We start from the raw sequence: 13211 nt of genomic DNA on the forward strand, positions 1-13211 counted from the left end.
TTAAGTAGGATGTGAGGGGTCCAACTATAGGGGTTTGTCATGATTCTGAATCCATTGCAAGCATTTGTTTTGCACAAAAAACATTCCTTGGGCTACAAATGGCCCCACAAAACACCCACAATACTGTGAAAAGTGATGACTCATCACTAAACCATCGTTCTGTGGGGCCATTTGTAGCCCAAGGAATGTTTTTTGTGCAAAACAAATGCTTGCAATGGATTCAGAATAATGACAAACCCCTCCTCACATCCTACTTAAAGCAGTTTTTTTCTGGGTATTTTCCTCCTGTAGTCGATGGGAGCCCAACTTGATTTGGCCGCTGTGGCGACCCCGAAGGTCGCCGACTCGGGCGCCCTACTTAAATCATTAGAGCATGCCCTGCGCTACATATGTGCAAGATTTTGCACTTTTAGACTGATTTGCACGAAACTACCATTTTCTCCCCTTAAGGCCCCCGACTAATGGGGGGTACTAGTCTAGCCTACTAAAGTTGCCAGCAGCCTGTGTCCACGAGTGCGTCGCGCGCACAAGCGCGTGCTGTGTGTATTTGCGCGCGCACGTAGTCTCCGCCCACCAGTGCACAGTCAGCAGGAAGTAGGCGGGCAGCAAAGCAAAGCAAAGCAGCATTTCTACAGCGGTGTGTCAAAGTGGCTGTGAGCTGAGCTAACCATAATAACTGTACACACAACACTACACAAAGCAGAAACAAAGACGGCCGTCAGTCAGCGTCCAGGGACCACCGGGGACCACCGTGCCATGGAGGACAGCCCGCCGCCTCTACGATGCTTCAGAGAATGTCACCCCGCAGAGCTGCTCCGAGACGACGGCGTGGAAACGGTGACTTCTGTGGAGCAGGTGATTAGCTAGCCTAGCCGCCGTGTTGGCTAACTAACTGCTAATGAAGGCTTTTTGTCCGACTCTGGAATATAGTGTTATAATGGTGTAATAACACAGAACACACAGTGAGCGTCCCTTTGCACTGTTGTTGTGTAGAACGACTAGTGAACACAGACAGGCGAGTCGTTGTTTTAGAATAGAACTAGCTTGCTAGCTTTGTCAGCATTTAACGAGATTAATGAGGACTTGTCAGGATTGGGAGCTGTGGTGGTGACCACTTGGAGGCGTGTTGTTGAATGAATGAATGAATGCACCACCACAAAGACAAGTGCCTTTCTGTAGCTGTTGTTGCTCTACGTACTCAGATAACGGTACCAGATGTATATACTAATACTATACATAGTTTCATTCATTCACACAAGACAAGAACACTGGCCATATAGAGGACAGAAGCAGTCTAGTAGCAGCAGAAGTCCTGGGGGTGAGACTAGTAGTCGCAACTGTCACTGAGTCAGGCTCAGGCAACATCTGTGACAGTGGATGCTTGTCAAGAATTTAGACTAGACGATGGAGCTTCAATTTCATTTATTTTTCAAGATTAATCAAATAATAAAGAAGCATGATTGTTTAACTCATTCTAATATATATATTTTTAAATGGACTAAATCAATTACTTGCAGCCCTACCTTTTGAGCAGGGGTCTTCAACAGGGGGTCCGGGACCCCTAGGGGGTCCTCAAAGTTACTACAGGGGGTCCTCCCAACCTTTTTGTGATAGAAAGAAAAAAAATCTCCTTTAACCAGATTCTGAGAACTTTAGCCAAAAATAGCAGATCTACAAGCTCACAACTGCAAGGCGTTGTGAGCTTGTAGATCAGCTATTTGGTGTAGATGGGAGAAGTATTGACAGTTGAACCCAAAATACCCTAATTGTGCTGCCAAACAATGAAACGATATGGAATCTTTGAACAGGTTGTGAGGGTCCCTGCTTCATCTCTCTCTCTCTCTCTCTCTCTCTCTTCTCTCTCTCTCTCTCTCTCTCTCTCTCTCTCTCTCTCTCTCTCTCTCAACTAAGGGGTCCTTGGCCTGAAAACGTTGAAGACCCCTGATCTAAAGCAATGGGCTGATGTAACACAAAAGAAGTTAAAGAATATTTATTTGTTCTTTTGCAACCACACACAAACTGTTAACTGTCTTCGCGTTCTCTTCCATGTCTGAATAGAGAAAAGTTGAAAGCACCATCGATGAAGTCATCAGTGTTTACAAGCAAATGCACAGTTTACCGCAGTAAGTACTGACTGCATCGTTGTTTTATCAATGTTGTCCTCCACCTTTATGAACACAAATGTGTGCATGCATTTTCCTATAGAGACCAGGACAGGAATTGAAGGAGAGACTGATGAAAAGTTGCATTGACCATAGTAGGTTCTCCATGCAGTGAACACCAGTACACCACCTTATCTTAACAATTTTGCTGCCATTTTAAACATAGCTGTAGTAAGCAGCTACCAAATTGTCCTTACCTTTTAACGTGGGCACGCGCACGCATCGTGCACAATCTGTGCGCGACTCATCTAGTAGATGTGTAGACTCGGTGACAGCTTTCGAAAAAAAAAAAAAACCCCATTGAAATAGACATATCCGTTGCCACGCTGTATCCCTGCTTATCCGCCAGTGTTTACATGAAAAAACATTGAAAAAAGCCAGCTGTGCGCTATGGTAACACGTGGACACGTTCGCGCACAAAACGCACGATATGTGTGGGGATCATAATAATCCAGGCGTGTAGAGACTGGATCAAAGTTTCCAAACGCAAAAATCGGATTGAAAAACGAGCTTTCCATCGCCGAGTAGCTTCCTTCAGCTTACAATGTAAACCAATGGAGGCGGGACTATGGCCCAGGCTCAGACCGGATACGGAAAGCTAGATCCGGTCCAAACGGGAAATACGACCGGATACAGTTAAGGGGCGGGCCTAAAGAGCCAGAATCAGCGAAAATCAGCGATAATACTTTTAATCCTTTCATAATGATTAAAGCTAATTAAACTTCCGGGATCTACGGGCATGGCACCGCGGTACAGCGGGAAATCTCCGGTTTCGACGGGGATCGCAGAGTATGAGTTAACATGGCTTGGTAGTGGGTGCTAGAGTTAGGGAGTCAATATTACCACTTTCACTGCAATGTATAATTCTAGGTACAAAACTATCTAGGTGTTGTAGGGCCCAGGTCCAATACCTGGAGCTCTGCTGCTGGTATATAGGTGTAGGGCCCAGGTCCAATACCTGGAGCTCTGCTGCTGGTTGCCGACTAAAGTTCTCTTAAGTCCTGACGTGTGGTGTGTGATAATAAACTGATGTCCAAACCTTCCAATAGATTTACAGCATACACGTTATTTATTATTATACGTTCAGTCCTATACTTTGGTATAATAAAGAAAATAAACACAAACGCATAAACACCAGCCTCTCACTGACACAGTCAAAAGACTGTTTGTCTCTCCAGACGACGACAACACCTGTCACTGATTGCCCATCAGCCTTGAATAACCTGGCCACCTTGGCATGAACTTGGGTGTGGACTTAAAGTGATGTCATCAATTACAATAAAATAAGAACATGGCTGAAATGGCTCTTACAATAGGTTTCAATAACATTTTGCAGAAATATATTCCATAGACCCTACATACCGGTATATATCTGTTTGGGATTATACAACAAAATATTTTAATGTAATAATTTCCCCAGTTTTTCTTACTGTACTGTACCTCTGTCCTGTCCCATGTACATTTAATTTTGACTAATAGTAAAGTATTCAATCAATAAATGTGATACAAGCTTCTCTAGTTTAACCTGGTATTCAATGGTCCAATAGCATTAATGTATCTAAGGCTGTTGGGCTGCTTACATATTTGATCACTAAATCAACCAAAAGAAAGAAAAAGTCCGCACACCAAATTTGCTGTTCCCAATAGGCCTACTTGGTTTTTACTCAGGTGACGTTTCGAGCCTGGTGGCTCTTCTTCAGACCTGGTCTGAAGAAGATTATTTTATTGTTGATTAACTTTAGTCCAGCACCCAGCCTACATGGCTCAGGATGTGCATGCCTTTTATGGCTGTTTGGCAGCTTATGTTTCCACTAAATCAACCAAAACATGCTATTTTCAATCTGACTTGCACGCTCGTCATATCTGTACAAGTTCAGGTTAACTTCTGTTTTCTGATATAACGTGTCGTGAATGTCAGTACAGTTCACACATGACATGATCCTTCATCAAGGCAGCAGCATGTCAAAACAAAAAACGTTTAAAAATGAGAAGTGCAAGTGCATGCTCTCTGACAATGACACCAATAATAACTAGACGATTACAGCAGAAATGAACTGGTTAACCAAGTGCTAAGTCATCTTTCTGCTGATCACAATGTTTTGAGCGGTGATTGTGGGAAGAACAGTGACAGAGCATTGTGTGTTTGTGTCCCACTTGTCAATGGAAGCACAATCTGGCAAGCCATCGTCAAAGAACTCGGTCTTCACCTCTTCCTTTGAAGAGGCATAGCCATCATGACTCTTGTCTGGAGAGAATGATGGAAGCATAATGTGCCTCCCTGACCATTACCAAGCAAACTTCATAACCTATGGGAACTAATGTACGTCTATAGCGTCTGTCTGTCTGTACTTTTTTAAGGCAAACTTGGTGTCCGTTCATTGTAGAATACATTGCAACTAGCTATTATTTCCAGGACGGCGCATGATGAAAAAATAGGACGGGCACATCTGTCAAAGCAAACATCACATCAAGCGATTGAGTGATGTGTTGTTTAAAGTGGAAAAGACACGATTTGATTCCCTGACACAAGGCAACACATGCTGTGAATGCATATATGACAGTAAATTGAGTTCAATGGCGTAAAATCTGCAACAAAATTGGAATTTGATTTGGCTTAAAGGAGTAGTTCACCCCCAAAATGACTTTTTTTCTATTGATTACTCATGCCATGGAGAGTAGAGTTCAATAATATTTTTAGTTTTTTGTCGCATTCCTAAGACAAAAATGTGATAACAATAAATTTACCCCCATTCATTTCGGATGGTGACCCGTTTCGAAACGGGTCCCCATCCGGAATCAATGGGGGTAAATTTACTCGAAACACATTTTTGTCTTAGGAATGCGACAAAAACCAAAAAATATTATTGAACTCTAGTCTCCATGGCATGAGTAATCAATAAAAAAAAAGTCATTTTGGGGGTGAACTACTCCTTTAAAATGGGTTGAATGGACCCAAATCCTAGAGATCAGAACACCCCCTGTACTGAAATCTCTTAACCTGGTCTGCCTTTACCAAACTCAAGTAAAAGCTAAAGTAAAAGCTGGGGCCGGTGAGCACAGCGGTGAGGTGTGTGGGCACTGTGGACACGGCCGTTCAGGGCTGAAGTCCTATCCTGCCCTCTCAGCTGCTGTTGTTGTCGCCACGATGTGGTCCTGCCGCTGTGAATCCTTTGGGGGCAATGATCTGTGACTAAACCCAGCATAGGTAGACAGTAGACACTAATTACAGGGACTTGGCCCCACCACAGATTGAAAAGGGCAAACGCCACATGTTAGGAGTCGGGGGAGTGTCAGCTCAGCTGTGTGTGACTCATTCCCTGCGCTTATACTAGCAGACTAGCGCCTGAAATTCAGAGCCCTCAAATGCACTCACAAATCGTCGCCGTTGGGTGGAAGCCTCTTGTGTGTCCGTTGTCCAAAACTGTTACCTTTAAAGAAATTGGGGAAAAAGAACCATTGTAATTGTCAATTGTAGTTTTTTTTGTGAAGATCTTAATGCTTTTCATTCTTTCAATATTTATAAAACCCACACATACTTAAACACTGTGAAATCACTTCCACAAAAAAGATCATGAATAGATGATATAGCTGATCTATAAGCTCACTTGTTGCAATGTTTACTTGACACTGCCTTAGTTATGACGAAGTAGGGCATTCATTTATGAAAAAAAAAACGTATATGGAGATACAAGGTTAACGATATACTGTCCTTACTGTAGCATAGGCATTTATGGCCATCATCCCCCTGCACCTCAGACATAATTAAGGGTAAATAAAACTATCTCTTTCTCTCGGCCAAGTCAAATATGATATACCTAATGTAAGTCTGAACCCTGGGCATGGGGAGATATAAGCAGCAGGTTGGGGGTTGATCATATTGAAAGATAAACAGTTTAATTTGGTGCTATCTACAAGCCTATGAGTCATTGTTCCAAGGTGTTATTTCTGCAAGCAAGGACTTCTAACTTCTTCTCAGGAGGAGTCCCATGACCCACGCTATCGATCAAGCCCCCGTATGAAAATGTGCCACCATAAAGCCAAAGAACACAGTATTTCAAAGAGGACCGCTTCAAATTAGTTTCAAAGCACATTTACAAAACTAGGGTATTTCCACTGCGTGTGCCTAGAATTCTTTGCCTTTGACTATTAAGACCATTATGATCATAAGATGATTATTAGATGCCTGCTAGCCATCTAATAATAATAATAATAATGCTGTTTTTTTTTATATCTCCTCAGGCCAACTCTGTTACGAGAACAACACTACCAATATCTCAAGAAGGGCTTACGTCATTTGTCAGACGCTTATGAGGTACAGAAGCACGCTTCACGTCAACAATATAAACAGTTATTGAATGATCTGTTTTAGGGCGGTGTCCGGTGACACACTTGCATCCCAGTCCTTAAGCCAGATTTGTACTTGGGTGTGTGCGCCAGTGTTGTGCACTGAATATAGCCGATCTACAAGCTCACAGTGCGTTGCAGCGTGACATGGTGTGAGCTTGTAGATTTGCTATATTCGGCACGCAACACCATGCGCAACGATGTATATCAAGCCCTCCCAAACGGGTGTCTGCCTTAAGATCTCACGCTACATTATGGCATACAGTTACATCAGACTTTTCGTGTTTGTAATTATTGCTAATGATGGGCCTGTAAAACAGCACTGCTCACTGTCTGCTGGTGAGTGTGTGTCCGTCATAGACTCCATTAAAGGGACATTACATGGAATGTTGGCGCTCAAGTGTGTTTCATACTGTATGTCCCCAGGGCAATTCAGTCAATTATTGCGTGAGTGCCTGGCATTTCCTCTGGACAGAAATGAGAGACATAAGTTTTATGCTGCGTGATATCATTAACAGACCCACCATGACATTACATACTGGGCTCTTGGTCATGAGGTGTTTTACCAGTAAAATTATAGTTAGTTGAGCTCACCCACAGTTTCCGTTAGAATAAATAGTGGATTGACTGCCACCCCTTTCGTTGTCTAGTTCTGGTACTGTAGGTGTGCCAGGGTAGGCGTGGGCGATATGGAAAAAATACAATATCACAGCTCAGTGGCCTTGTGGTTAGAGTGTCCGCCCTGAGACTGGGAGGTCGGGGGTTCAATTCCCCGGCCGGGTCATACCAAAGACTATAAAAATGGGACCCAATGCCTCCCTGCTTGGCACTCAGCATCAAGGGTTGGATTGGGGGGTTGATCACCACCAAGGGGGGTCCAGGGACCACAGATGAAAATTAGCCTACGGCTGGCTAACTCTGGCTCATTTACATTGAAGTGAAAACTGACATGTCCATTAATGAGCACGGTCCCTGTCAAATAAAAACAAACTTTCAACTTTCTATTTTCCCATGCTGTATCACGATATACGATTTTATCACGATTCTTTTTCACGTTGGTTTTTATGGTTATCTTTCGGGCTAGTCCCGTTTGGCCGGTGTAGCGATAGGGCGGTCCTTTCCAACAGACTGTAAAGCAAGCGATCTTCATCCCATTCATGCGTTTATCGTGCGCTGGGCATAAATATAATGATTGCATTCGGCGCTCGGGCGCGAAGAGCAGGACCAAGGTCCGCTGGCCTTCACGCCGCTTGCAATGTCGTGGACAATAACTGTGACATATAACCATTGTATTGCTCATCAGTACGGTAGGAGAGCCCGTTCGTACATTTGCCCCTGTTAGTCCACTTCGCCGTCACTACACCGCCCTATCGCTACACCGGCCAAACGGGATTTTCCGTATCTTTCAAGGTACTTGACAAAAACTAGACTCGCTGGGTTCCTTTTTGGGAGGTCTAAATTGAACTTTACAAGTATGTAACTCTGACCGTATACAAATGAAACCAAATGGACCCTACTAAGGGCAGTTAAGTGGAGACCTTGACATTTTAAAGTTTGGGAACTACTTACTGATTTAGACCAAAATGCAGGTTTAAATTGAATTCTGCAATGAATCTCTGTATCAACGATCAAACAGGATTTTTTTACAAGGCTCCCTCAATTGTATCACGATATATACGATACGTCCGAAAAGGCATAACGTGGAGACCTTGTATCGTCGACTCTCAACGATAATTATCACCATATTATCGCCCACCCCCTATGCCTGGGTGAATCCCAGCACTCCAGACCATGATGTGATGGTTATTTTGGCCGTAAAGTGCAGACCCAAGTATTTTCCTCCTGTAAGCTCAGCTCAGCCTCTCCTCTGCCTCTGGCCTGTGTTTTCCCCCGCCATGTCAGTCCATCTGTCTTTCTGATTGAGTGATCCTAACGTGTGTGTGTGTGTGTGTGTGTGTGTGTGTGTGTGTGTAGTGCCTGGATGCTAGCAGACCCTGGTTGTGCTATTGGATCTTGCACAGTCTAGAGCTGCTGGAGGAGCCCATCCCCACTGCTGTGGCCTCAGAGTGAGTCATAGTCTCTCTCTCTCTCTCTCTCTCTTTCACACCACTGTGTTAGAAAAATGTAACATGTTAATAATACGGTACCCACATAACGCCTCTGCAGTGCTCTCATGCTAACGACTTTAAATAATTACTGCCATAGTGCTGGCACAGACTGTCCTGCACTTGTTATACCGCTTATATACTGTATATATATCGTCTGTAGAAACCTTGTATCTCCAAGTTTCAAATTTGTATGTTTTTTTTGTAAAGTAAAGCTCTAGCTTCATCATACAAGACTGTCGCACAAAACTAGTTAAAACTGCCGATCTACAAGCACTCAACGCCTCGCGGTGCGAAGCGTTGTGTGCTTGTAGATCATTTGTTTTCACTAGTTTAAATCATTTTTTAAATGATAAATGCAAAACGAACGGTTTTGGACATACAAGGTTTTCACCCGACAACGACGATATATTTATATAATGTACTGTAGAAGCTCATATGCACTCAAACGGACTCTCTCCTGATAGTACTTGAAAGCAGCCGTGTTTCTAGGTGCAAATCTATTTTATTTAATCAAATCCGGTCCAAAACATAACCATGTCAAAAAGGCACCGTTGTGCCACCATAATGCCACCCATCTGTTTGAGCGGGCAGCGCCTCTAGAAAGTACAGCAGCAAGCAGAGACGGGAGCACGTACAGCCATGCCAGGTTTGCCCAACCCACTGCCGCCTGGCTTCTGCTCTTTCAGTAGCCGTGAAGCATGCCAGCCCACCGGTTGGCACTACCCTGTGCCAGGGTTAGGCCCTTGCACTGGGATGAACTGCACACAGAGGCTCTGTTTCCAATCGTCACACCGCCAGTCGTTTCACCTCCTCCCACGGTGCATTGAACTCGAGGCCCGCCTCTGGATCGGTATTGGCGAGGCGTGTCGGTGTTAACAACGCCGCACTGGCGTTTAAATGACCAGCATACGTGTGTTTAAGCCATTCAGAACGGGTACACTATATTGTGTATTATTATTTTATGCTTTAAAGCTATACTGTCTAAGTTGCTCAACTGGTGGTCTGTAGCAGTATAGCAAACCGCGGTCGCGTTTGCTTTTTTCGTCCGTTTTTCGCTCGCGGACCGGGCCGTCAGACCACCGCGTCCGCCTCGCCTCGCCGAGACGCTTTCAATGAGGTCTCCCGTGTCCTTCTACGAGCAGCGGTTGGAGAGTTACATGCTAGACTCCTCCAGTGTAAACACTGCAGTGTACTTCCTGAAGGCGTGTTTCCTAAACCCACCAGAGAGCCCGGCAGTGTATGTTCTGCGCTGTGATTGGCTGGCAGTGTATAACCCTCGCTGTGATTGGCCGGTAGTGTGATGACGCAATTTTTGCGCGAAAACCGGTCCCGGGCAGGGATCATAGAAAACATATAAAGAGAAGGCTTTAGAAGCTGAAAATAACGGAGTGGGGGTTCTAAAACTTTAGCGATTTAACAGCTAGGACCATTTTAAGATTTGTTTTATAAAAAAAGTTACATGGTACAACTTTAACTATTAAAAAATAGCAGATATACAAGCTCACAGCGTGGCACCGAGTGCCGCGATGCGAGCTTGTAGATGTGCTATTTTTGAAAAATCGTGAAAATTTGAATTTTTACCCGATTTTTTTGACCTGATTATAAGTGTTTTTTGAATCCTAAGGTTTTTTGAAAAACCTATGTTTCTATTTCAGCAATCTGGCTAGCCACCATCAAAGAAAGGGTCCTTTTCACTTAACTGGAGCTCAGTCTGTTCTTGAGGGACAGTGGTTCTTTTTCATCTCAAAATATTTAGTTCCAGGGACCACCCAGAAGCAAAATTTTAGTTACAAACGCTCGCTCTAAAAATACAAGGATTTGCTCAAATTTTCACTACTTTTCAAAAATAGCAGATCTACAAGCTCTGTTAGCTGAGCTTGTATATCTGCTATTTTTCAGTAGTTAAAGCATAAAATAATAATACACAATAGCGTGTACCCGTTTTGAATGGGTTCAAGTAGGGCAGCAGACTGGTACACACAGACCCGGGCTCATGTTGACAGGAAACTGTGGTTCAGATGGTCTCTGCTCGCTGCCACGTCGACTAGCAGCCCTCTGGATGTCGGCAAGCTTCTGTCGCCTTGGCCGGCGCTTCGCCGCCGCCGCCTCGCTGGCGTCTGTTGCCTCCCCTCCTCTTTACTGAAACGGACAGACATGCAGCTCTGAGCCTCTGACCTCCCATTTGCTGGTGATTTTAGATAATGAACAGATTTGTCTCTGAAAGAAGGGGGGGAACAAACATCAATTCAGGTTTAAGCCATTTAGGCTTAGAATTATTTAATGCTTTAACTATTGAAAAATAGTAGATATACATACAATAAGCAGTGTGCAAATCTTTGAATATATATATATATTTTTTAAAGCGAACATTTGTAACTCAAATATTTACTTCTGGGGGGTCCCTGATACAATATTTTTTAGATGGGGGTCCATGGCCAAATACATATTATTTTGGGGGTCCTTCACATGAAAATGTTTGAGAACCACTGACATAGAAACATAGGTTTTTCTAAAAACCTTAGAAGGATTCAAAAGACACTTATAGAATCGGGTCAAAATTTCAATTTTCAATATTTTTCAATTAGTTAAAGCATAAAATAATAATACGCATTAATGCGTACCCGTTCTAAAAGGCTTAAAATAATCTCTCTCCTAAGGCACAATAAAATACTTTTAACTCGATCTTTGCAGAGGAAGGTTTGCTGAGTGCGCTTGTTCTTGTTCAACAACTGGTCTCATTACTCTCATTCAGTCGCACATGAACCCCCAGGAGGTTTCCAACAGCACTACAGTATGTGTTGTTCCATTGTTCTTGCTCAAGGGTCTCTCAGTGTAAAGTCACTAAGTCACTGAATGAGGTTAGACTGTTATTATCGTAGCTATCGGGTGGAAACCAAATGTACCTGCAGCGTTCCAATGTTGTTATAATTTAGTCACAAGCTCCTTAAGACTTTTCATTTGTTAAATATGTATAAACCCCACAGACAGACTTAACCACTTTCAACCTGCTATCCACATTTTGGGCATGTAGTTATGAAAATGTTAAGCTTTTCAAAATGTTCACTTCTTTTGTTCAACAGCCAGTGTCAAATGACCAGTAAGACTCCCTAATCGGGAGATAAGCGACCGTCAGGTCACAGCGTGATTTTAGGACAAAATGTGAAGGAGCAGTGTCCAAAAATGTGTTTGAAAAAATCGGCCTGATGGTGGCGCTATATGGGACAGATCCATGTTGATGAGATGAGTGTAGACATAGTGTGTACAGATTTGCATGATTTTAGGGCAAAATCTGTAGGAGCAGTGTCCAAAAATGTGTTTGAAAGAATAGGCCTGATGGTGGCGCAATATGGGACAGATCCATGTTGATGACATGAGTGTAGACATACTGTGTAGCAATTTGTGTGATTTTAGGGCAAAATCTGTAGGAGTAGTGTCCAAAAATGTGTTTTAAAAAATCAGTCTGAAGGTGGCGTTAAATGGGACAGATCCATGTTGATGAGATGAGTGTAGACATAGTGTGTACAGATTTGCATGATTTAAGGGCAGAATCTGTAGGAGTAGTGTCCAAAAATGTGTTTGAAAAAATCGGCCTGAAGGTGGCGCTAAATGGGACAGATCTGCTGGGCAACCACACTAACTATATCCCTTTTCCCCAGCTGTAGGGTTTTAACTCAGACCTTCACTAACCATGAAGATACTATACAACCTGTGTGTGTATTTGTCTCTCTCTCACCATGTTGTGGTCTACGTCTTTGGTTGTGTCTCGCTCTAGTGTTTGCCAGTTCCTGTCACGGTGCCAGAGGCCGACGGGAGGGTTCGCCGGGGGCCCGGGTCAGCACGCCCACCTGGCCCCCACCTACGCCGCTGTCAACGCCCTCTGCATCATCGGCACAGAGGAGGCCTACAACGTCATCGACAGGTACAACATCCACTGTATTTTACTCTACGACTCTGTAACACACCAACGACTGATGACAAACCTCTGGCCCCCACTGTGAGATCGCTCAGGTCCTCTCAGCGTTGAAGACGGGGTTAAACAACTAAAAATCACACCCAATGTGAAGTGAGCGGTGGTCGTGCTTGCATAACGTCTTCAATTGGTAATTGGTGATGTAATATGGCTACACACACGCACATTGCTATGGCAAAACGCTGAGGAAAACACATTGCTATGGCAAAGCGCTGAGGAAAAGTGGCTACAGATAGGTCTAGGATGTAATTGGTGATGTAATATGGCTACACACACACACATATTGCTATGGCAAAACGCTGAGGAAAACACATTGCTATGGCAAAACGCTGAGGAAAAGTGGCTACAGATAGTGGCTACAGATAATTGGTGATGTAATATGATGTAATATGGCTACACACACACATATTGCTATGGCAAAACGCTGAGGAAAAGTGGCTACAGATAATTGGTGATGTAATATGATGTAATATGGCTACACACACACATATTGCTATGGCAAAACGCTGAGGAAAACACATTGCTATGGCAAAACGCTGAGGAAAAGTGGCTACAGACACACGCACAGCCACTCTTAGGAGTGGTTTACCACCGCTCAAAAATGGGATTGACTTTAAAAATAGTCAA

The 13211-nt window shown here is 43.6% G+C and overlaps 1 protein-coding gene across 1 annotated transcript in view; it reads left to right on the forward strand.

Annotated features, from left to right (window-relative positions):
* Positions 1-638: 638 nt before the first annotated feature.
* Positions 639-13211, forward strand: part of fntb (farnesyltransferase, CAAX box, subunit beta) — a 31429-nt gene continuing 18856 nt past the window's right edge. Inside the window, exons 1-5 of the mRNA XM_080745105.1 lie at positions 639-855; positions 2059-2123; positions 6402-6474; positions 8481-8572; positions 12387-12533. Coding sequence (XP_080601231.1) covers positions 757-855; positions 2059-2123; positions 6402-6474; positions 8481-8572; positions 12387-12533 — 476 coding nt within the window. The 5' untranslated portion in view covers positions 639-756. The remainder of the gene's footprint in view (positions 856-2058; positions 2124-6401; positions 6475-8480; positions 8573-12386; positions 12534-13211) is intronic.

Source organism: Nannobrachium achirus (genome assembly GCF_963921795.1).
Source record: "Nannobrachium achirus genome assembly, chromosome: 16".
Taxonomy (NCBI): Eukaryota; Metazoa; Chordata; class Actinopteri; order Myctophiformes; family Myctophidae; genus Nannobrachium; species Nannobrachium achirus.